This window comes from Actinia tenebrosa, unplaced genomic scaffold (assembly GCF_029948245.1).
Source record: "Actinia tenebrosa isolate PJP-AT-01 unplaced genomic scaffold, QUT_ActTen_1.0 PGA_scaffold7__59_contigs__length_16204524, whole genome shotgun sequence".
NCBI classification, from domain to species: domain Eukaryota; kingdom Metazoa; phylum Cnidaria; class Anthozoa; order Actiniaria; family Actiniidae; genus Actinia; species Actinia tenebrosa.
In genome coordinates this window covers 12585833-12611081 of record NW_028292584.1, presented here as the reverse complement: position 1 = coordinate 12611081, position 25249 = coordinate 12585833, and the positions used below count along the sequence as shown (strand labels likewise).

Sequence of the window (25249 nt, the reverse complement as noted above, 5' to 3'; positions counted from 1 at the left end):
ATCTCGTAATTCTCCTAGCTGATTTACTACAGAACGGTTATTATTTGCTTCAAAATGTTTATTATGCATTGAATAGGTACAAACATACGATTATCTAATATCATCTTTGTAATAGAACATGTCAAAGGTTTCTTATTTATTACTCGCGCGACAGCGGCGTCTGTCACTCAGCTCGTAGATTTTTCTTTCATTGTGTCGGATGTCTCGCGGACCCAAATTGTGGGGTTGTTCTTTGCCCTTGTATGTAAATATACCTTGAAAAATTGTTATCCTTAAAATGATTCGAATCCCGAATATCTCAGTCACTTCGCGCGATGGAACCGCTAGAATCTCGTCCATGCGTCCTACTTTGTTGTGATTCTTGGCTTGCCGAGATGTATTGAAATTTTCGAATTATGATCGTCAGTATTATTGAAACTGAAAAATTTCAGCGCCTAGACATTGTTTGGTCATATAGTAGTTAGGAAACCGAATGAAACATTAAATATTTTCTGGATAAACCAAATAAACCGAGTTTTACGAACATGGCACATACATTACCCACCAATGTTTTGGTTTGGGTTGAGTAAATGACGTCATAAGTACTCGTGCCAGTCTTCTTGAGTCGAATTCTGTGATTCAAAGAAATTAATGGCGGACGAAAATAAATCGTAAAATTTTGGCCCTTTCCTTTCGAATATCAGAAAGATATTCCAGTGGGTGGTTCTTAATGTATCCTAGATTATTTCAGCAAAGTTCCAGCTCGAATGAAAGAGTTTTAATTTTGGAGCGATTTTTGTCCAAGTGGCCCTTTAAGGTATAAGAGATACTCAAAGATCAGAAGAAGGATAATCCTAGTTCAGGTAAGCTTTCCTAGATCAGGTGTGATGTACTCATGGTTAAGGTATAAGAGATACTCAAAGATCAGAAGAAGGATACATCCTATTTCAGGTAAGCTTTCCTAGATCAGGTGTGATGTACTCATGGTTAAGGTATAAGAGATACTCAAAGATCAGAAGAAGGATACATCCTATTTCAGGTAAGGAATACTTCTTGCTCATGTAATGAACTCGTAGTTTTTGATACTCGTATTACAAGTAGAGGGACTCGCGTAATTGACGTCCTAATAGAAAGTTTAAGATTCTCGTTTACGGCAAACGTGAAACGTCAGTTCACCATTAAAACATTCAGTTTAAAATTAGTGAAAAGGAATCGCAAAAATCTCTAAGTAGTAGGTTTGCAAAAGCAACAATTTAGTTTGAATTAAAACAATTTAGTTTTTTACTCGTTTATTATTATTATTTTCTTGAATTTGTTTTTTTGTTTTTGTTTTTGTTTTTGTTTTTTTTTTTTTGGTTTTTTTTTGTTGTTTTTTTTGTTTTTTTTTTTGTTTTTGCTTTTGAAAGGGCATTCAAATTTTATAAGATAAGATAAGTATTTAGATATTGTTTTATAGCTTTTAGTATTAGGTGTTATTTTATAATGTTTAGATATTATATAGATTGATTATATGCATGAGGGCCACTAGTTGATCAGTTACTGGCTTTATGTATTGTTGAGTGTTACCCTCTCTAAATAAAGATTATTTTATTGCATTGTATTGTGAAAGGTAAAGAGAAATGTAGGAAAACGATGAAAACGTGGTCACGTTTGCGGTTTACTGCGACACCTGTTCTTGATTGGCTTTAGCTTTATATCTTGCCTTATCACCTGAGACATGTTTCCTTCAGTTGATAACAGGCAAGTCTTTTTTCTCCGACATAAATGAACGGAATGCCATCAAAAGGAATATTTGCTGCTGACTACTGCTTTCCTTCTTCCGCCACCGGGAATCCTGATGAAAATATAAGGCAATCATAAGCAAATTTTCCAAAAATACGGCAGTAAACGTAGGAGATATAGGACGACAAAAGGCATTCTAAGACGTTCTAAGTAAAAATGAAATGGTGCATACTAAAGCAGACAAAGAAGAAATAAGGCAGTCTAAGGCCCGTGAGGTGGGGGGGGGGGGGGGGGGGGGGTACTCCGCTAGGATTTGGTTAGGGCTGTTCCGCTGGGATTCGGAAAGGGGTACCCTGTTTATAATTAAAAAAAACACAAATTTGTAGACCCTGTCCATGAAAAAAGATATAATTAATTGCACTGAGTTCCTGTTTCAATTACCATGTTAGCTCGCATATCGTTTTTAAAGACTATAGTAACCAGTTTCGGTCAATACGAAAGTAGAAATAGTAGAATAGATGTTACCCATGATCATTTTCTATTCGCATGAGTTCATTATTTTACCTTCAAAGTTGCATCCACAAACAATTTATCCTTTTTAATCACTACAAATGTCAGGCCCGTAGCTAGGGGGGGGGGGGGGGGTGTGCAGGGGGTTTGCACCCCCCCCCTCCCCCTCACGCGAGGTAAAGGTCCGCTTTTTAAGCAAGTGAGATTTTGGCTGGTATGATATTTTCACGTAAAACTAAGTAAAAAAAATCAATTTTACTTTAATAATTTATCTATACCTATGCGTCCTATGGGACTTTTAAAAAATAAAGTATATGGTTGGTCCACTTTTTGTAAATTAGCACCCCCCCAACAAAAATACTAGCTACGGGCCTGAATGTACTGCTTGTTTCCTCTTCATACTCGCCGATTGCTTGTTTAACTGCATCAAAAGTCACGACAAAACCTTCATTTGGAGAAGAACTTCACAAGAAGTCATGTTTATAGTACTACAGTATTAATAGGTTTAATTGGAACCCTCCAGTATTGTGATGTCTAGAGACTCCAGATATCTCGCGCATCCAAGGTTCAAATTCCCGCCACATATTAATTAGCCCATAACATGCCGAAATTTTCAGCGTTTTCGAAATGTTCCAAGTATAGACGCCGCATCGTAATACGTCGATCATTTTTACGTCACTAGCTTGATAGTTAAGAATATTTGATCAGCCATCTTCATAAAGCAGGGCTGTCAACTTACCCGGATAAACCGGGAGTCTGCAGATTTTGGACCGTATCTCCCGGTCTCCAGATTAGAGCCTCAAATCTCCCGGAAAATCGCCGAAGCTGACCATTACTTGTGAGACTCGACTTTTACAACCATAAAATTCCAAATATTTTATGTTGTTTGTATTATTTTACATCGCTAACAAAATCAAAACGTTCCTCATAAACTGTTCTTGCAAGCAGGCAATCTCGTACCCAGAGCCTACGTTTCTTTCGGCCTGCGACGAAGAACGAGGGCTCTAGCATAATCCATTTTTGGCGCATGCGCAGCTTTTTTGTTTTTCATGTTCAGGAATTTATGATTGACCTATCTTTACAGATATGGCAGTTTACTGGATCGCCCATTTTACACCTCCATGAAAACTTGGTGGACTGCAGTTCATCTTCAGAGAAGCTCAAAGAAACCAAAAACCAATTTTCGAACCTTTTTACAAGACTCAATGCTCTATCAGAAATAGGTGGAATTGAACTTCAGCACCAACAACTTGATAAAGTTAAAACTTCAAGAGGAAAAGTAGTGATTGACAGAGACACCTGGGAAAAAATGAATGATGCACTGGAAAAAGAAAACACTGTTGGTAATTTTTAATTTTTTGTTTTCATATATCTATTATAATAAACTTAACCACCTTGAATGGTTAATTGAATGAAAAAAAGGATTTTTATTTTGAAAAACCACTCTTTTTGCACTATAATTTAAACAATGGGATCAGTAGATACAAAATGTATAAGCAATTTCATAAATATTCAAGGCTTAAAAACTTAAATGAATACTAAATTTGTTACCTACCATGTTACTATAACCTTGCTCTGATTTAATTCAATTTTATTTTTAAATACAGACAGCTCATTTGATGATCTAGTGCAACGCTTTCAACTTGCATTGTACCACCACTACACAGCCAACAATGATTCCCCGCTCTACAGTCCACAGTCGATGAGAGAATTTACAAAAAGTCACGCACCTGGGTTGTATGATCTGGTCTTAAAATCTATATCCAGGGAAGATGCCCGCCTCAGTGAGGAATATACTGCTGTCCAAGAACAAAGAACTGTTGTTTTGTTGCACACACTTGCCTATTTCAGGTAGAGGTTTCATAATATCATATGATAAGCTGTGTGACTGAGGAATGGTGCTTTAAGCTAGATATCTGTGATATGTATCTAAGGATAATAATACTTTTCCTTTTTTGGAATTTAATTTTAATTATTTCTTCAGCAACACTGTTTCTTTTGTTTCTGAATCAATAGATCACAAAAAACTTGCTCACTCCAGAAAGATGAAGGCCTTTTTCTCCAAGAGCATGGAGCCTCACGTTCTGCCATAAATGCTGGAAGGGTCCTTGGCTTTAGCACCAGTCCAAGGAATGTTAATCAACATAAGCAGCAGCTAATCCACACCTACCCAGGAGTGCTGCAATAACATATAATGGCTGCTATCAAGGCACTTTTTTTCTGAAAAATAATTAAAAAAGGAAAAAAACAAAAACAAAATAAAACAACAACAAAAAAAAAACATATAGAAGTGTGCAGTGGAATCCCTAATATCTTGAACTGCTAAGGGAAAGGAAAAGGTGATGCTCATTTAATCAAGCATCAAGTGCAAGTCAGCTTTATTTGAATATTATATATTTTTTGTCTTGTCTAACAGGGACAATTTCTCATGGTGAATCGTCTAGATGATTTCCATAACATTTTAACCATCAGGCTTCCATCAGAGCTTAAGCTATCTGTTCCCACACATATGGCAAGCAGCCTATTGGACATCCATAAAAATATACCAGCTGTACACCTACCTTTAAAAAGAGGAAGCCAACACAGCAGTGTCCAAGTAAAAGTGTCTGGAACAGAAAAAAATTGCCGGGGAGGCATAATTGTAGCAAATATAAAGGAATTGCTCAATGCCTTTAATAAAGATAGACACCAAACATTTCTTGCAAGAATGCCATCAGGACTTTCAATCAGTCCTAAAAACAGCCAGCAGCAAATAAGAGAATTAAGGTAAAATATATAGCATAAATTAGAAAAATATAGACATTCGTCATCAGCCATTTTTAATTCACAGTAATATTTTCCATTTTACTAGGGTATAATCTGAGCTTTCACATAGTGAACTGTCCACTCTGAGTACGACAATACTTATAGATGAGTTTGAACAATCTCTGAAAAGTATGGAGGACTATGAAGCAGCCATTCATCATATATTTGGTCAATGCCCTCATCTTCATAACTACCTTCAGCAATATGTACTGCCGGCTCCTGGAGACTGGCCAACATGGTTCTATCAAAAGAAGCTGATAGCTCAATCGAATAATCCAATTAAGTATTCTTTCAATAATCCCAGAGCAAGGCCCATTTCATGTCTTTCTTAATCTTCAAGAAGACATAATCAAGATGTATCACTTCATGTTGGGAAATGTATACCACAAGATATTTGGATCAGTTTTACCAAACAAGCCCAAACCTTTTTGCATCAATATTTTAATCAATGCTGTCTTTCTGGGATGGTTAAAAATTAGATCAAAAGTACTTCAGAAATTCAAACTTTGCAAAGATATTGAATATTCTATGCAAAACAAATAAGATCAAAAGCAACAGCAATGGCAGCTTCAAAGTCGGAACAGAGCTTCCAAAACAGTTTTGTGAAACCTTATAAAAGAGGGTGTTCTGAAAAAGATATGAGTATTGTTGCTGGAAAATCTGCAGAGGTTCTCCTTTCAACTATTAAGTCAGTTGGAAAAAACTTGGGTAAATCAAAACAGGTATGTTTACCTAATAAGTTTAAAACATTTTAAACCCCTATATATATAGTAAGTTATAAATAAAAAATAAAAAAATTGAGACTTGAGAATCTTAACTATCAAAACATATTGGTTTCAGGTGCAGCAAAATCAAAATAGCAGTGGCAAAACAAATGACAAGAAATACATGTACCATCTTCATACCTTTGACTCAACTGTCGATGCAAAGGCTCTCCCATTTGCTTACACTCACTGCAAGTCTGCCCCAGCAACATTCCCAGATGCAACCAAAGTCTGTGACTATACTGAATGCAATGTTACTGATTCAACAGCTGATGCTGTAAGACTTCCATGTTTCCACACCATCCACAGAACATGTCTCAACTTGGTTGCAAAGAAATGTCCCATCTGCACTAAAAATCTTGATGTTACAATAAATAACTTAGCAACTTCCTTTAATGAAAGCCTCCTTAAACCAACATCCAGTTCAAACACAACTTCCCAAGACCATTCAGATGATGATGATTTTGGTGAGGGCAGTTGTAGTGTTGGTGGATTTACCCACCCCACCCCTGTTAGGTTTGCAAGCGTGCGAGTGCGCATGTGTGTAATAAAGAGACGAGCATCAAAGCACATGGTTTAGTGTAGTTGATTATTATTTAGAAAATACACCACATTTGGCGACGAGGATCACCACAAAGATAATCTTAGATATAGATTGATCGTTTTAAAACAACATGGCCAGATTTTTATCTGAATTAGGTGGCTTGGAGCCATTTGATTGCACGGACTCGGCTGGTCTTGATGCCCGATGGCAAAGATGGCTACGTGCATTTGAGCTGTTTGCTACGGGCAAGGGAGTCGCTGACCCGGAACAGAAGAAAGCACTACTTCTACACACTGCTGGAATGAATGTACAGGATATTTATTTCACCTTGATGGAGGAAACGAATGATGAAGCGAGTGTTTATACTCTAGCGACTAGAGCATTGAATAATTACTTCAAACCTCAGGCAAACGTGCCGTACGAGAGACTTTGTTTTCGCGAAATGAGTCAACTTCCTAATGAAACTGTGGATCAGTTTATCACCAGACTGCGACAGAAGGCCCAAACCTGCGAATTCGAAGAAAATACAGCAGTGGACGAGCAAATAAGGGATCAAGTCATTAGCAAGTGCTCATCGCACAATCTTCGTTTGAAGCTACTTCAAAAGGGCCGAGGATTGACCCTCGCACAGTTAAAAGAGATTGCTCGAGCTATGGAACAGTCAGAGAGGCAAGCCCGTGCTATAGAAGGGAAATCAGAGGAAGTCAATAAGGTGACTGTTGAGACAAACTATGTACAGCGGGACCAAAGGAGAGATGGAAGAAAGGGTCAGATCACCTGCTTCTCGTGGGGACGTGAAGGACACAGGTCCAAAGACCCTAAATGCCCAGCTATTGGTAAGCAGTGCAGGAAGTGCCAAGGAACTGGACATTTCGAGAGAGTGTGTAGGACCCAGCCAAGTGAGCGAAACAAAGGTGGGAGACAACATGTAAGGCAAGTTGAATATGATGATGATGACCAAGGACCAGGTAAAGATAAATATGCATTTAGTATTCATGGTAGCTCCGATGGTACAGTTAATGGTCGAGTAATGGTTCAAGTGGGAGGAATACCAATTGAAATGATCATTGACTCTGGTGCTAGTTGTAATGTTGTTGACAGGAAGTTGTGGGAACACCTGAAAGATAGCAAGATTCAATGTACCTCCACCCGTAGTCCACAGAACCTCTTTCCATATGGGAGTAAAGAACCTTTGACAGTTGCTGGGAAGTTTACAGCCCAAGTGTCCATCGGGGAAAGACTTGCAAGTGGTGTTGACTTCATTGTGATTGAAGAAGAGGGTCCAGCACTCCTTGGTCGGGATACCGCAATATTGCTTGGAGTGTTAAAGCTGGGACCAGAAATCAATGCCCTTAACATGTCTTTAGATGGGTCCCAGGGACAGTTTAGTATTCTGGATAAACATCCAAATTGTTGTGAAGGTATTGGAAAGTTGAAGGATTTCCAACTAAAGATCCCCATAGACCCAGAGGTCACGCCAGTGGCCCAAAAAATGCGTCGAGTACCCTACCACCTGCGGGATAAACTGAGCCAAAAGCTTGATGAGCTAGTGGAACTTGATATCGTAGAGAGGGTTGAGGGTCCAAGTTCCTGGGTATCCCCAGTAGTAGTTGTTACAAAATCCACAGGGGATATCAGACTCTGTGTTGATATGCGGCAGGCAAACATGGCTGTGAAGCGCGAGAGGTACCCTATACCTACCATTGATGAAGTCATCCAAGACATGACACAAAGCAAAGTGTTTAGTAAATTGGATCTTAAGTCAGCCTACCATCAAATTGAGTTAGCTCCACAATTGAGGGATATTACTACATTCTCAACCCACCAAGGCCTATACCGCTACAAACGCCTCATGTTTGGGATCAGCTGTGCCCCGGAAATGTATCAGAGAGTTCTCCAGCAAGTCCTGCAAGGATGTGATGGTGCTCAGAATATTATTGATGATGTCATTGTGCATGCATCAACAGAAGAGAAGCATGATAGAAGAGTCGCAGAGGTAGTTAAGGTGCTAGCAGAAAGGGGATTAACATTCAACCGTGCCAAGTGTCAATTCAAAATGCCAAAGATAGAATTCCTGGGCCATGTATTGTCAGAAAGAGGAATTGGACCAGCAGATGAAAAGGTGAGAGCAGTTGCTGAGGCTAGAGAGCCTACGAATGCCGCAGAAGTACGGAGTTTCCTAGGACTGGTGAACTTCACTGCACGGTTCATCCCAGACCTAGCTACCATCTCTGCACCCTTGAGAAAGCTTACAAAGGCACAAGAGCCATTTCAATGGGGTCCAGAGCAGAGTAGAGCATTCAAGGAGTTGAAGAGGAGACTCACCAATGCAGAGACCCTGGGATACTTTGACCAAAGTGCACCCACCAAAGTGATTGCAGATGCCAGTCCGGTCGGATTGGGAGCTGTTCTGGTACAGGAACAAGCAGGAGAACTCAGAGTAATTAGTTATGCCAGCCGCAGTTTAAGTGACACTGAGAAGAGATATTCACAGACGGAGAAAGAGGCCTTGGCCATAGTCTGGTCATGCGAGAGGTTCCATGCCTACATCTTTGGTGCTGATTTTGAACTGTGGACAGACCACAAGCCACTAGAGTGTATTTTTACACCAAAGTCAAAGACCTGTGCAAGGATTGAGAGATGGCTCCTAAGACTGCAGCCCTACACATACACTGTTAAGTACATCCCTGGCCCAAGCAACATCGCTGATTCACTGTCACGACTTCTGTCCCCATCATCAGTTACTGGCTCAGATGATACCACCGAACATTATATTAGGTTTGTAGCTCGGGAGGCGACCCCATGTGCCTTGACCACACGCGAGATGGAAAGAGTGTCAGAACATGATCCAGAGTTGATGTGCATCAGGGAGTGTCTGCTTAATGGAAGATGGGATGACATCAAATTTAAAGAGTACCTGCCAGTGCGGAATGAGTTAGGAGCGGTTGGTCAACTTGTGTTGAGAGGAGCAAGGATTGTAGTGCCCAAACAACTCCGATGTCAAGTACTAGAGCTAGCCCATGAAGGCCACCCAGGTATTGTAGCCATGAAGCAACGACTCAGGTCTAAAGTCTGGTGGCCGGGACTAGACAAGGAAGTTGAAAAACACTGCAAAGAATGTTATGGGTGTCAGTTGGTTAGCCAACCTCACAAACCCGAGCCCATGACCCGCACTGAGTTGCCCTCTGCTCCATGGGAGCACTTAGCTGCTGACCTGTTGGGTCCATTACCCTCTGGTGACTACCTGTTTGTCGTGGTGGATTACTACAGTAGATTCTTTGAGATAGATTTCACCAAATCCATAACTTCCGAGAAGATCATATCACTCCTGGACCAAGCATTTGTTACTCATGGCCTACCACTGTCATTAAGAACAGACAATGGAACACAGTTTGTAAGTGAGCAGTTCGAGGAGTATTTGCGTGAGAATGGCATTGAACATAGGAGAACCACTCCTCTCTGGCCCCAGGCCAATGGAGAAGTTGAGCGTCAGAATCGCAGTATCCTGAAGAGGTTACGCATTGCTCAAGTGGAACGAAGGGACTGGAGAGGAGAGATGAACAAGTTTCTGATAATGCACCGTAGCACACCACACAGCACAACAGGAATAAGCCCTTCACAGCTTCTATATGGGCGGAACATTCGCACAAAACTACCCCAACTGACTGAAACCAGTTGGGACTATGAGGTGAGAGATAGAGACAGTGAATGGAAAGAGAAGGGGAAACAGTACGCAGACGCCAAGAGGAGAGCACAAGACAGTCAGATCCAGGAGGGTGATCAAGTGCTGGTCAAACAGGAGAGACAGAACAAGCTATCTACACCATTCAAACCATCACCATTCACAGTGATTCAGAAGCAAGGAAACAGTGTTCTCATTGGTGATGGAAGATCTCAGTATCACAGGAATGTCACCCATTTAAAGAAATTCTACGGCAGCAGAGAAAATGTGCCTGAACCCAGGACCACAACCTCAGAGCTTGATGAGATTGACCCCTGCTTTGATGATCAACCTCCTGGAGGAACTTTCAAGGCGACCACAGCAGTAGGAATGTCACCTACCCAAGCCAGCCAGGTTGACCATCCGGGTCAACCCTGCAATCCTAACCTTCAAGCTACTCGACCTACTCGTGCAAGGATGCTACCTGCAAGGTTTGATGACTATGTACTGGGCTATGTTGGGCCTATAACTTTTGTCTGACTGTGAGCTTGCTAAAGCTTATGATGTTTAAATGTTATGACAGTTAAAGACTTTGGGCATCTTAGTTTATTGTTGTTTTGCTCAACCATGTGTGAACTCATGTTTTAAAAAAAGGGAGAGATGTAGTGTTGGTGGATTTACCCACCCCACCCCTGTTAGGTTTGCAAGCGTGCGAGTGCGCATGTGTGTAATAAAGAGACGAGCATCAAAGCACATGGTTTAGTGTAGTTGATTATTATTTAGAAAATACACCACAGCAGTGATGACGATAGTATCCACATCAACCAAACAGTAGATCCTGAATACTATTCTTCAAGAGCTTGGGAATCATACATTGACCAAGAATTAGACACCTTTACAGTTTTGCAACCACAAATTAATGTCAGTGCAAGCTCCCAGAAAACATCCCAGTCTGTGCATCATCCAGTTGCAGTTAATATTCAGATTGCTAAATCATCGCTTGGTACCTCCAAATTCTGGTTTCTACCACCACAGCTGCCTCAAGCAACTCTGTTTGGAAGGAATGGTTCTAATGCCTGTACTTTCATCTCCTTGTTAATGGCAAAGGAATACACTAGCTCACTACATTATGCTACTCTCCAATTGACTTGTAATTCCGATCTGAATCAAACATGGTTATCATTGTTGTTGTCTGTCATTGCTCGAGGGAACCAGGTATATGACAATGTAACGCAATCCCTAGGCAATCCATTCTTCAGTGTAGCTGAAGCAAATCACCATCTAACAGCTGTAATTGCCCCTGTCACTGTGACATTGGAGGAATCCTTGGATCTTTCTATTACTTCTGTGGATCCTCATGTACCTCAGAGTTCCCTTGCCTTCTATCTACAACGGCTAGTTAGAGAACGAAACTTGGCAGCGTTGATCATAGCGAACGGGATGACCGTGTGTTTCGTTGGTCAAAACAACGTGTATTTTTTGGACAGTCATCTACACTATTATGGGCAAGTATTTGGAGCCATGGTTGGAATGGCACAAGTGGATAAACTCGAAGAATTCCTCATCAACATCAAGCAGCAAATTTGTCCCAACTTTAACGGTTGCTCTTTGACTTTCGCTTCCTTTGTCTAATAGTATGGACCAGAGAACACTGTTTACGAAGGTTTACGAACATCATCGAGTTCGAAAAATACTTTCAGAACGGTAAATCTAATGATCAAACAAATAAAACTCTCACACAGAGTTAGGCTCAATCCATTTAATTGAATTCGATGAAATATTTACACGGTGTGAGTTTTTCTTGGCCATTCTTTCAACGATCGCATCCTAATTCGAAGCGCACCATCCGCCATTTTGAAATATATGAACTCGCGCATGCGCAGACGTTTTGCAGCGGTGTCTTTGACGTCATGCCCCTTCCCTATATTACTACCATAGATAGATGTGGAAGTGCGCCGTGTGGGATGGGGCTCGGATATCAAATAAGAACATGCGTAATAAGTAAATTACGAGCCTTAGAAGAAACGACTGAAGAAGAGGTCCATAGAAGCCTTTCACAACTTCAAGTCGCGTAAAAAATGAGCCAGCTCAACTAGAAACTGTGGACAGCTGGTAAGGCTCGTAATTTACTTATTCTGCTCGCAATTTACTTATTACGCATGTTCTTATATTACTACCATAATATTCACGGCTGTTTCGTCGACGTCATTAGGTTCCAGGCGCGCGCGGCCAAATCTCGTTGCTAAGCTGTTTTTTTTCTTCTTAGCAACAAAAATGGCGGCAACTTTGAATTTTTGTTTCCCTTTAAAAACTGAGTTAAACGTCGTTTCTTTGCAAGTTATGAACTTCAAACAGTAAATATAAATTATTTGCAGGGATATTTTTGGTGTGGAAGTAACAACGTTTTTTTGACAAAAATCCAGTTTTTCCTACCGAGCGATGTTTCAATACAATACAATACAATACAATACAATTTTATTTGCTCATACAAGAAAATTTACATGAAATGTGAAAAACTATAGAAAACAACCAAGAAAATAAAGAATAGATAATTGTCAAAAGAACATAATTCAGAGCCTGGGGTCTAAATTAACCATAAGGTTTTCGAGTTAGACCCCAGCAATTTAAAATTTAACATTGGAGTAAACTGAAGAAGAACCAAGTACATAAAAAATAATTACAATTTAACTGAACAATAAAACTGTTAATCCACAATTAGAGTAATGACATGTATGGTATATATTATCATATATGAAGAAAGAAATAGAATATTTAGAAAAAGGAAAATCTAAGGAAGAACTAAATTTTTATCTGTAATTGGTCGGCAAGTAAATAACTTTTTAATTTTTTCGCAAACGAAAATACATTAACATTTTTTAAGTGGCTAGGAATTTGTTCCCAGAGTTCAATCGCCATATTAGCCGTCATTTGCTTGCCTATATTGGTACGCACTTGTGATTTATGCAAGTTTTGCTTCGCTGCGTACCTGGTATTGTAAGGATGGATATCTTTTGCATATTTGAAAAAAGAGGAAAGTGTCTCTGGGAGCTTACCTTTGTGCCATAAATGAGTAAATTTTAAAGCATGAAGACGATAAATATTATTTACTGTGAGAAGCTCCAAGAGATTTAGCAAGGGAAGAGCGCTTTCGGTGTTTTCGCCAAAAGATATAGCAAAGAACATTATTCTTACAACTATATTCTGTTTGACTTGCACTTTCTTAATGTGCGTTTTATAAGCGCTTCCCCAGGCCAATATTGCATATGATATGTAGGGATAAACAAGGTTGTAATAAATTTGTTTCAGTTGATGAATGGAGAGATAATGCCGTAATTTTGATATCACTCCAATATTTCGTGAAATTTTTGAGCAGACATAAGAAATATGGTATCTCCATGATATGCAGTCATCAATTATGACTCCTAAATATTTTATGTGGTCTTTTCTTTGTAAAGAATTGCTTGAACCATCTCTGTTTTGAAATTTCAGATCAATTACCGCATCTTTCTTTTTACTTGATTTCACGATCATGAAATTTGTTTTTGTATAATTAATTGATAGTTTATTTGCGTCACACCATGTCTTAACTTTTTGGAGCTCAGAGTTCATTAGTTTTTCAAGTTCCCTTAAGTCATAGTGCGAGGCAAAGACATTCGTGTCATCAGCAAAGATTCTAAATTTCAGAGTATCAGAGCAGTTTGGCAAATCATTAATATATAATAAAAACAAGAGAGGTCCAAGAGAGCTACCCTGAGGAATTCCACAATTTATCGTTTGTTTTGAGGATACGTTGTTACCAAAAGCAACATATTGTTGCCTATTTGTTAAATAACTGGTAAACCAATTTAGCGCAGTACCTCTGACTCCATATAGTTCTAACTTTTCTACTAGAATTTTGTGATTAACAGTATCAAAGGCCTTTGAAAAATCTAAAAATGCACCACAAGTATACATTTTATTGTCTATTGCTTTCCTTAGGTTGTCCGCTATTTCAGTAATGGCTAGTGAAGTTGAGTGGCCTTTTCGAAATCCAAACTGAAACTCGAATAAAATATTGTGTTTTTCAATGTAATTGATCAACTGTTTGTAGACGAGCTTTTCGAAAATTTGAGTAAAAGCTGATAAAGTTGAAATTGGGCGATAATTAGCTGGATCCATGGCATCTCCTCCTTTGGCGACAGGTGTTACCTTAGAAATTTTAAGAACATCGGGAACAATACCTTGAAGCAGGGATTGATTAAATATTATTGTTAATGCTTCACTAAGGTGGTTGCTCGATATTCTTATGCACTTTTGCGGAACACCAATGCATGATTTGTTCAATTTCAGGTTTAGAATTTCATCGTGTACCTCATTTGAAAGTATCCCACGAAACATGAAGCTACTTGGATTCGATGTTTTTATGTATTGGCTTGGATTGACATCAACCTCCGGTATTTTCCCAGCAAGATCTTGGCCAACATTTATAAAATATGAATTTAACTGATGACAAATGCTAGCTTTATCAGTATGACATTTATTGTTATGAATGATCTTTTCGATACTTGTTACTGACGATGCTTTTTTCCTTTCGATAATCATACCAATGAGCTTCCATGTAGTTTTTAAGTTTTCTTTGTTTAAATCAAACTGTGCTCTAAAGTAATTTGTTTTAGCAGCTTCTTTGATTTTATTTAATCTATTGTTATACGTTTTATAATACTTAATTTTTTCCGGGTCATTACTTAAGAAGTGTGTTTTAAAGAGCTTTTGTTTTTTCTTAATTGAGTTAAGTACAGCAGCGGTAATCCATGGTCTTTTCAATTGTCTTCTTTTTTGCTTAGTTACCTTCCGTATTGGAGCGTGACAATCAGATATCTTCTGAAGCGTTTCAACAAGTCTATTCATACTTTCGTTAACATCATTTGTAATAAGGCTTTTAAAGTCAACATTTTTTATGTCTTTCAAGAAAGCATCATTATCAAAGTTCGAATAATCTCTATAATACTTATTTTCGCCTGTCACAGGGAGCCTGTTTGATACTGTACAAAATACCGGAAGGTGATCGGTAATATCAGCTAAACAAATTCCTGCTTTCAATATTTTATGAGGTACATTCGTATAAATGTGATCTATTAAAGTTGAGGTATGATCCGTGATTCTTGTTGCTTTAGTAATAAGAGGAAAAAAATCCAAGGTTCAACAACATATCAAGAAACTCGGACGTTTGATTATCGACATTATATTTCAAGAAGTTGATATTTATATCTCCTAAAATAAATACCTCATACCCCTTATTGTTAAATTTTTCCAATTGATCCTTCATAGTTTCACTAAAAAGCTCACGGTCACCAGAGGGATGCCTATAGATACAACCAATCATAATGTTTTTTTCTTTCTTACGCATAATTTCAATCCAGCATGACTCGACGTCAATTGTTGATAATTCAAGGTCTTTTCTTCGGACAAATTCCAATTGAGTAGACAAATAAAGGCCAACACCTCCAGCCGAAGTTTTGGAATTTGTATTCAAGAATTCGTATCTTGGTATGCTAATATTTAGCCGACTATTTTCGTTAAGTTTCGTTTCAGAAATAGCTATAACATCTGGAACCTCTTTTGTTATAGAAAGAATATCATGCAGCATAGATATATTTTTAGATAGACTGCGTATATTGCAATGTATCATGGAGAATCCATTCTTCCTGCTGGTCTCAGTGAAAAAATTTCCCATTTGTTTAATGGTATGATATTTAGATTCGATATTACTCCCATAATCCTGAAATCCTGGATCTTTATCTGGGTTTCGTGACTGAACACGTAGTCCTGAAAAATAAAGACATTCAATACGTGTTTACGGTCTTCCAAGAGCAAACAACCATCAACAATTAAATATAATTTCAATTGTCATTCGATAATCTTATTAAAAATTTAAATACCGGTTAATGAACTTTTTTTCACACTATCTCTAAAAGCTTTCTTTATTGACAGATGAAAGGCTTTCTCCCCAATGTCAAAGTAGCAAGTAATGGAATTTCACCGTGAACTGAATATCTCTTGTTGTGTTTGTGGCTGTAAAACGGGGAATTCGCAGAAATATGTCTATAAAACGACTACGACACACGTTGCTCAAAAGTTACTAGTTGCATATGGTTTATCGGTCGACCAAGACTACGAAAACGTCCATCCTCGAAATATCTGTGTAAACTGCTACGTTAAAAGCCAAAAAGCGTGCAATGACATACACTACAAGTGCAGCAATCGCCCAGTTGTTTGGCTGCCACATAAAGCAAAAGATTGCGAAACATGTGATGTATTTGTAAAAAGGAACCGGGGAGGGAAAAAAGCCAGAGAAAGAAAGGGAAGAGGACGCCCGGGGAAAGGTTCAAAACGCGGCGATAGCATTAGTACTTGTCAGAAAGAGGCAAATAATATTCCTGCAGAAATAATTCCCGCGTTACTAATCAATCCTATGCCAAGTATCGAGAGGTTTTCTAATAATATCAGCGAAGAGCTAGTTTGTCCAATTTGTCGGGAAGTGCTTGACAGACCGTTGCAAGGAGTTTGCGACCATTTTTTTTGTTACTCTTGTATCGAGAATTGGTTAAATTACGCTGGAGAAGGTGCTGGATGCCCCGTTTGCAAGAGAGAGGTTAAGAGTAAAGAACTTCGAAAGCCGCCCAGACTTCTTTTAAACCTTCTATCGACATCCGGCGTAGAATGTGCTGTTTGCAAGTCCCTTATAAAACTGGAACAGCTTGCTCAACACGAAGCCACCTGCACCTCTTATGTAACTGGAAGATGCACCACCCTCGTTAGCGACATTCTTAAAAACCCCTTATCGGCTCCACTGTCACAGGATGAAGAAACCCTGACAACGCATTTGATGAAAAGAAAATTGGCCGCTTCCGGTTCCCCTACCGTTGCTTTACGAACTGGCGGAACTGTAAGTAAAGTAAAGTATAAAGTCCAACTCTTAATATTTTATTTAAATTGTGAAACGTGAAATAGTATACGAACCTGCAAATAAGCTCAAGTCATCATGCTAATTAATGTGAAATTTTGACTGCCAACCATCCAGTCTTGCTGCACATCTGTCATTTGACAGGGTTATAGAAAACAATTACTTGCAACCATAGTATATCAGTCTCATAAAGTTTGCTTAATGGGTTAAGTAAAACTTTATTTCTTTTTGCAGCCCTTACAAGTGTCTATTCTACAGCGTCCAAAAATTGGTAGTAGTTTTGCTTCAAAAAGAACCATCCAACGACGAGCTAAAGTCTTACAAGAGTGTAGAGAAACAGTAAGTGGAGGAGGCTCTGAAAATGTATTCAAGCAGCAACAAAAAGAAATCCAAATGTTGGAAAATGACAAGCAGCAGCAAATTCTACGCGAGGCTGGGATAAAGCTTGAGGTTGGAGCTGATGAGGGTCTTGCAATGAAGAGCGAGTTAGGAATACCCTGGAACAAATTAAGAAATATAAGGAGGTTTGTAGCAATTATAAAATCCTTATGTTATTAAACAGTATGTGTAATTGCTGTCATGTTTCCACTTTTGGTTGGTCTGTTGGTAAATGGTTTACGTAAACTTTTAATCTTAGAGTCAGTTTCACACTAGGTCTATCAGAATTTTTCAAGTTAGTAACGAATTTAGGAACTTTAGTTTGATTGGTGACGAATTTATAAGCTTTAATGTGAATTTGGTTAAATGAACCACAACTTTTATAATGTGAAATGGTAATATGAAAGTTTACATTAACAGGTGGCTGTCATCATGGGGAGTTAAAATGGCTAGCGAGAAAAAACAAAGGGAAGTTGCAGATAACCAGGTAATTGTTGTTTTAATTCGCCAAAAAGGTTAGGAAAGAAAAAACTTATATTTAATTATGACTTTTTTTCTAACAGAAACTAGGAGAAATTCTCTCAGAAGACATGCCCTTTGAATTCACTAAAAATGGAAGTGGTAGGGAAGTTCAAATGGCACCATGTGCAAGGATTCAGAATCTAGAGGGAATGATTTGTAATCATCTGGAAGTGCACAAAAGGTCTAACCAATTTGTAACCTCTTATGAATACAGTACTTAATAAAAAAAATTCTTAAAATTCCAAATAAAATGTATAACTAATTGATAATTAATATTTGTGTTTTACAGTACTGGAGATCTAGTTTGGCATGAAGGACTTATCCCAAGCAATGAAATCTGGATTAAGATAGGAGGGGATAAAGGGGGAGGAAGTTTTAAGATGGTCTTTGCTATTGGGAATCTAGAAAACCCTAATTCCACAAGAAATACGATGATATTTTCAATGTTTGAAGCAGGAGATACACCTTACAACCTATCTATTGGTCTTCAAGGCTACAACAATGTTATTGAACATCTGAATGGACATCAATGGAGGTACGATAATTCTAACTTCAACTAATTCTAGCAACATCATTAATCAACAATAACAAAAAAGTCTTTTCTACTGCACACTCTGTTCAATAATAAAGCACATTGCCTTTCTAATGACAATTGCATTTATTTTATATGTAAATAGGGAATGGACCATGCGAGTATTCCTGTTTGGAGATTATGCTTTTCTTTGTGCAATATATGGAATTTCAGGAGCAAGTGGTAAGATTACAACGAACATTATTATAAAAAATAAAACCTATAATGAAATAAAGTGCATTTCTGGTCATGTTTTGTATGTTATCTTCAGTAATCACAAATCATCAACATTGCCGTTTCCAATTAATCTTGTTGTTATTGTCTTAAATTTTCAGCACAGAATAACCTCCACATCCCACTGTACTCTAAAATATCATAATTGCAAAGAAAATGTTGGTAAACTAATTTTCCAATTCAATTATAGGAAAGCACTTTTGTCTCTGGTGTTTGATAACACAGGATGAGATCTCCATTCCTTTGAGCGAGAGGGGTCTTAAAAGTCCGAGAACTTTACAAGGTACTGAAAATTATCACAATGTAGACATACTAACCAGAACCACATGAACAAAACCAAGTAATAAGAGTACATTTTGGGGGGAAAACCTCTCCTGAACAAGAGACAATTTTTACAATTTTGTTGGTATCAATAACCCTTGGCCAAGATAACAAAACTAATCATAATGGCTGCTTGTATATGATTTAAGATTTAATAATACTAAACACTTTGTTTGGGTGGTCCCAGCCCACAGGTTGTAAAGTGTCAACATTATAAAAGAAAAAATTGTGATAATACATAAAAAGCACATTTTATTATTGTGCATGTGTGTGAGTGTTTGAATCATAATACACTAAATTGGTTGATTGGGCAACAATCTATGCATCAAAAATAAAATATTTATCTTTCAAGGGATTATTGATGACAACAGCAAATTTCGAGCAGGAGGGTCCATTCTTAAGAAGGCCAAGCAGTACAACAATGCTATAAGACAGCCTATGTTTAAAATCCCTCTTGATCAGGTATATGCATCGAAATTTTACTTTTTTAACTAATAGGTAGTTCATTACCTGAATTACTTTATTTCTCTTGAAGGTGTGTCCACCAACTTTACATGTGAGCATTGGAATTTTCAACCGACTTTTCTTACTGTTAGAGCAATCTATGAATATACTGGATGTAAAGATTGCATATTCATTGGCTGGAAAAGAAGAGAAGGTTTCATGTCAAGCAATAATTTATTATAATAAATATACAATAATGATGCCCCAAAGTTGCTCTCTAATTCAGATCTTCAACTGACAATCATTTTTGAAATAGTTTTGTATATATTAGAAATAATTTTCAGGAAGTATTTTTGTTCAATAGTATCTTTATTAAATCTAACAGCATGGTAATGAGGATTTCAAAAATTATGTAAAAGAACTTGAAGAAGCAAATGAACTTGAGCTACAAGCCAACTTTGAAAAGCAAAAAGCAGAAGAAATGGAGGATATTGCTACGTATATCTTGTTAAGCACTGAAGATGAGGAACAAGGGGAATGTTTGCTAAAGCAAGCAGAGCAAATAAGACATAGAGTTGCTGAAATGGTAAATATAATCTTCATAAATGAACATTCAGACATTAAATTAACCACACTTTTCATTGTGTCAGGATAAGATAGTTCAAGATAGGCGGTCAAAGTTGTGGTCTGGCAGAGGACCTTGTAAGGAAGAACTTACAAAAGAATTAAGGCAAATTGGAGCTGAGCGCCAAGCTTACCATGGTGGGACTTTCAATGGCAACCACACACACAAATGTCTTAAGGTATACAGGTGTATATCAATGCTAGGAGTTCGTTAAATTCATTGGGCAGTTTTGTCCTTTCTTGTATTTAGTTTTCCATTCTCTAGCAGATTTATTCATTACATTTAGGAAACAAATATCAAGCTCTTAACCGAGGTACCAGTCGTGGTCTGTAATAAGGTAATGACAAATTTACTTCAAGAGGCTGACATCATGAAACAGAAATTTAAAACTGCACTGGAATCCTTTGGTAAATGCCACAGAATATATACCAAGAAAGAAAAGTTGTCCAATAATGAAATTATAATCCTTGGTAAGATAATATTTTTTCAATAACAAATTACTTGCAAACTAATCTTTATAACCAACAGACAGATATGATTTTGTCAACAAAAATGTCCCCTTTTTGTTGGTTGTTTTGATGACTAAAAATGAGAATATTTTATGAGCTTTGTTACTGCAAACAAAAACATTTATTTGTTAAATATATCATAAAATTTTATTCTTTAATAATATTGTTTTTCCTTTTAGAGAAAGAAATTGAATTTTTTATGAAGGTGTACAGACAAAACTTTCCTTGTGCAACTGTTCTGCCAAAAATGCATTTTTTAGAGGATCACATGATTACATGGGTTAAAAGGTAAATAATAATAATATCAGGTATCATGCAACTGGCAGCCATTATTAATACAAAAACTACATGTCACAACTTTGCAGGTATGGCACTGGTATGGGACTGCTAGGTGAGCAAGGGGTAGAATCAATACACCATGAGGTTAATGACCTTTTGCGATCTTATTCCTGCATTAGAAGAGGCTGTGACAAGCTTGAGAAAGTCATGCTAGAGCACCACAGGCGTTGCCATCCAGCAAACATAGCCAGAACACCTCAAGTGAAGAAACGGAAAGCTTGCGAAGAATAAAATGTACTGTGCAATTAATGTCTTTGCTATGTGCCAAATGTCACATTTTAATAATTCATATAGTACACCCATAATCCGAGGTCCATTTGCAAGTAAGCTTTTCCCCATGCTCTGTTCAGTATTTACGCATGCAGGAAGGACAGTAAATTTTACGATACTAAAGACTACTTAAAATAGGAGATCCTTTTATTTACATCGCCCTTCCTGGGATACCATAGACCAAATTTACTTGCTTACTAGCCAAATGTGCTTAGCTGGTCTTGTAAAAAGGTTCCAGTATGAGGCTCTGTTCTACATTAAATTCATTCTTTGAATAGAGCCTCTTACTCAAACCTTTGTACTTGACAAGCAAAGCTCATCTTGGAAGTGTGCTATTATAATGCACAATTACATTGGATATCTACAACAACAAAGTTTAATATCAAATTAACATGTAAATAGTAAACATAAAACAGCTAAAACATTTGTAATAATTAGAAGGGATTTTTCCTGCTCTTCTTCATTTTCTTCTTCTCCTTCTCTGCCTCTAGCCTCTGCTTCAATTCTTCCCTCTTTAACTCTTCTTTTTCTTTCATCTCTTTTTCCTCTTCTTCTGTACTACATTTATATATGTCAAAAGAGGGTTTGATATTATCATTTCTTTCTAAACAAACATTTCACAACCATCAAAAATCAAATAGTACTAGGCGTAGCTGTAATTACAAGATACAGGCTATATTATAAAGGCTGGTTTAGACGGTACGATTTTTGCCTACAACTATTGTATACGACACGCTTGCATCTGTCGTAGGGGAGATGTAGGCCTGATTTACCTGCTACGACTGGAGTAGAAGGATGGCGCAAGCCTGTTGTATACGATAGTTGTAGGCGAAAATTGTACCGTCTAAACCGTCCTTAAGTTATGAATATAGGATAAATTATAAATATAATATATATGAACTTATGATATATTTATCTAAGTGACTAACAGCTGTTGGTCAATGAATGAAACCGGATGTTTCCTGTTTTCTTGGCGAATTTCCATTAGTTCTCTATAAAGAGAAGAATAAAACAGAATAACCAGGTTATCGTAATAAATTTATATTTTAAATACAAGTCGCACGTTGTAAACATTGACCAAAATGGAAAATTTGTAACTCACCTTACTCTCTTTAAGGTCGCCATTGTTTCTTCAAGAAAACACAAACAAAACAACCTGGACAGGAAGCTGCTGTAGGTTTAGCAGGATACCATTTTTGACGCTTGTGTGCACAAAATGAGCGGGAAAATGCACCGGAAGAAATTACACCGGAAGGAAGCAAAATCGATCAAGTATTCCAATCGAAACCGACGCGAGAATATGGTCCACTTATTTGCATCCACAAAAAAAAGTTCATAAAAAGAAAACACAATCTAACAATAAATAAAGAGTTGCTAGATTAAATTATTTGCTTACCTGAATCAGTGAATGCTCCTGTGTCAAAAAATTCTCCTCACAAACACCACAAACTTGCGATCAACATCGCAAGCACGTTTGTCCACCATTTCATTGATGGAAAGTAAACCTCAAAAAACATAGTCTTTGACGCATCCTGGTAGATGAATGACTCTCAGCTAGAGCAAAGTCTTCTTTTTAAGGAGATACTAAATTGAAAATCGTTATTCTTTACCCATGAAAGAACAAAAACGTCATCAAATGCCCTCTATCATTCATGATCAACGATCACTCTTGGCGCCATTTTATAAACCTCGTTACGGTGCAACTGACCGCGCAATTTTGATCAAATATGATCCTGGAACCTAATGACGCGAAACGTATAGCACGAAACAGCCGTGGCTCCTCGTCGGTGGTTTGTTATGGCGAATTCCTTTTCTTCTGGGACACTCAAAATACACACAAACGCACACGCCGTTCGCGGTAGACCCACACTAAATGATGTCGAGCGTTTTCGGAACGGGTCGGTCCGCGAACTCAAAGCAAAATGCCAAAAGAATGCCAAAGATACCAGAAAGATTACCAGAAATGTGAACTCAAATGAAACTCAAATGAACTCAAATGAAACTCAAATGAACTCAAATGGACAAACGTACAAACTTACTCTAACGTACTTAAACGAACAAACAATCACTAACTCTTTAGTAAGCAGGAACTTCATTGATAACTGCTTCGAAGATGATGGAGACAAAGAAAACATTCCATGTAAGCTGAAGATGGACGCCATATTGGAATCTTTCAAGACAACATTTCATGCCTTCCGCGAATCAACAAGCATTGGACTTACGCCATTTTCATCGAGGATAAGTTTTTTGTGTATTCTTTTCTTTTTGTTTTCAATTTTGGACAGTTTCTTCAACATTCTATCGTTCGTTCAACTATTAGTAGCGAGCCTGTTGTGCATGATGTTGATTTTAATTGTACATTTCATAAATGAGTCAACTAAGAGTTTGGTATACTCTTTGGAAAATGACTGTGATTTATTGGAAAAGGCTGTACAGTTATCTGTATTTGTTGATCACAATAAACTATTATATTTATTAGAGGATTGCAGGTCTCGTTATGCCAAATTTTATACTTCTCAGTACCGTGTTGAGCACAAGCCTCGTGTTGCTTCGCGTGATCGAGAACCAAGTAGAGTCCCTGTTGAACAACTCGCACGCCTTTTGCACAAAAGCAGAAAAATACGGAAAAGGGTTCGTAAGTATGTTTTCAAAAATGTACCCATGACATCTAGAATGCATTGCTTTGTCAATAAATGTCATTTGAATCACGAAATAATGAAGTGTTATTGCAAAATCTACAAAGGATCTAAACGAAACAAAGCTTCTGGTAATTCTTTTCCCAGTCGAAGGAAATTACGATTCAGGAAATCCCTCCTTAAGAAATTAAAGTTTCACAAAAAAGCAATAAATGCTGGTTATAGTCGTTGTCAGCCAATATTGAAAAATTATAGTCCAGGAAAACATGCTTCCAACAGTTTACCCCATGTTTACAAGAGTCTCAATCACAGAATAAATCACTGTAAGTTTACCCTAAGCAGAGATGTAGAAAAAAATCCTGGTCCATACACAGTAATAGATCCAAAAAAAACAATTTCTGCTCCATATTCTCAAGGTAACATTGCATTATTCAGTCCAAATGCTGGTCGTCAGTGTGTTGCCATGCCACTATGTGCATTGATATATAACCATAGGAGTGCAATAAGTTCTTCAGTAGACCTAGTAAACACCATGAATATTGGGAATGAGTTATATTCTGTCCTATCAAGATTATACAACCAAGAATTTTTACTGTTGACAGAATTACCCAGTATAGTAACAGTACTAGAAAGCACTTACCAAATGGAATACAGTCCAAGTTATACTGGTAATATACATGATGTCTCATCTACTGTTGATTTCCTCTACTGTATGCCCTTAGGTAATTCTTTGCAGATTTTAATTGGAGAAAATTACCATTCATTTCTATTAACTATTCAATGTAGTAAGGTAGCTATTTATTGTCATTGTGATGGCAGATTTAGAATATTTGATTCTCATGCTCGGAATTCATATGGCCTCCCTCATCCTCGAGGTACTTGTGTACTCCTAGATGTCGATGACTTTAATGCTTTAATAAATTACTTCCAAAGTTTTTATGACAATTCAACAGGTTCTTTTGAACTCAGGGGAGTGCATATCATAGAAATGTGTGAACAAAACAATGCAAGTGAAAATACCTTTAATCTACCAACCCACATAACTGAACAGAGTGAAGTGATTGGTAAAGGCACAGATGATGATCAACAAAGCCACAACAGTCATAATACAAGTTTCAATGCCTATATGAATGGTATAATTTTGAAACGTTGCTGCGCTATATCATTTTATTGTATTTGTTTTTCTGTTTTAAAAGCCTGTAACTATTGGAATTCAGATACATTAGAATCAATTTCTGATCATGGAAACATGTTTTATACTCGGAGCCTCAACAAAGAGTGCCTTACAATCAATGATTTACCAGCAAGCCTTCAGATATATGATGCAGATATAAGTGTTAAAAATAATTTACAAAAACAAGGCAAATTGTGCTGCACATCTGCTACAAGCAAATTAGGACTACAGAAGATAATAACAAATAATACAAAAGGCAATACTGGATTTTTAGCATGGCTGTCCAATTCTTGCATTT

General features: G+C 37.6%; 1 protein-coding gene, 1 long non-coding RNA gene and 1 other non-coding gene across 5 annotated transcripts; 2 read left to right on the top strand and 1 right to left on the bottom strand.

Moving 5' to 3' along the window:
* The first annotated feature begins 2421 nt into the window (after positions 1–2421).
* Positions 2422–11726, top strand: LOC116300483 (uncharacterized). The gene is made up of 8 exons (XR_016121791.1): positions 2422–3554; positions 3819–4062; positions 4228–4420; positions 4628–4977; positions 5063–5738; positions 5857–6247; positions 6480–9102; positions 10783–11726. It is a non-coding gene; the product is annotated as an uncharacterized LOC116300483 (transcript).
* Positions 11727–17321: 5595 nt separating this feature from the next.
* LOC116304143 (uncharacterized) lies at positions 17322–22399 on the top strand. Of its 3 annotated transcripts, none has more exons than XM_089039835.1 (14): positions 17322–17452; positions 17727–17793; positions 17870–18009; positions 18118–18363; positions 18506–18582; positions 18824–18916; positions 19307–19416; positions 19490–19612; positions 19784–19984; positions 20049–20201; positions 20310–20493; positions 20712–20820; positions 20898–21105; positions 22259–22399. In XM_089039835.1, exons 1-13 carry the CDS (start codon positions 17322–17324, stop codon positions 21100–21102), a joined length of 1839 nt encoding a protein of 612 aa, XP_088895961.1. In that variant the 3' UTR covers positions 21103–21105; positions 22259–22399. The 3 variants fall into 3 exon arrangements, with proteins under 3 accessions (XP_088895961.1, XP_088895963.1, XP_088895962.1); XM_089039837.1 differs by having other exon boundaries at positions 20898–20923; positions 22259–22341; XM_089039836.1 differs by lacking the exon at positions 22259–22399 and having other exon boundaries at positions 20898–22197.
* Positions 21500–22277, bottom strand: LOC148905668 (uncharacterized). Its single transcript, XR_016121686.1, has 3 exons — positions 22244–22277; positions 22071–22133; positions 21500–21699 (listed from the first exon to the last, which is right to left on the bottom strand). It is a non-coding gene; the product is annotated as an uncharacterized LOC148905668 (long non-coding RNA).
* Positions 22400–25249: the final 2850 nt, after the last annotated feature.

What these genes read in the sequence shown, in the direction of transcription:
- LOC116304143 (XM_089039835.1), top strand. Translation starts at nt 17,322, where the DNA reads ATGTTGGAAAATGACAAGCAGCAGCAAATTCTACGCGAGGCTGGGATA. An exon ending in TGGAATTTCAGGAGCAAGTG is followed by an intron (nt 18,583 to 18,823) that starts GTAAGATTACAA and finishes ATTCAATTATAG; the next exon opens with GAAAGCACTTTTGTCTCTGG. An exon ending in TTAAAATCCCTCTTGATCAG is followed by an intron (nt 19,417 to 19,489) that starts GTATATGCATCG and finishes TTTCTCTTGAAG; the next exon opens with GTGTGTCCACCAACTTTACA.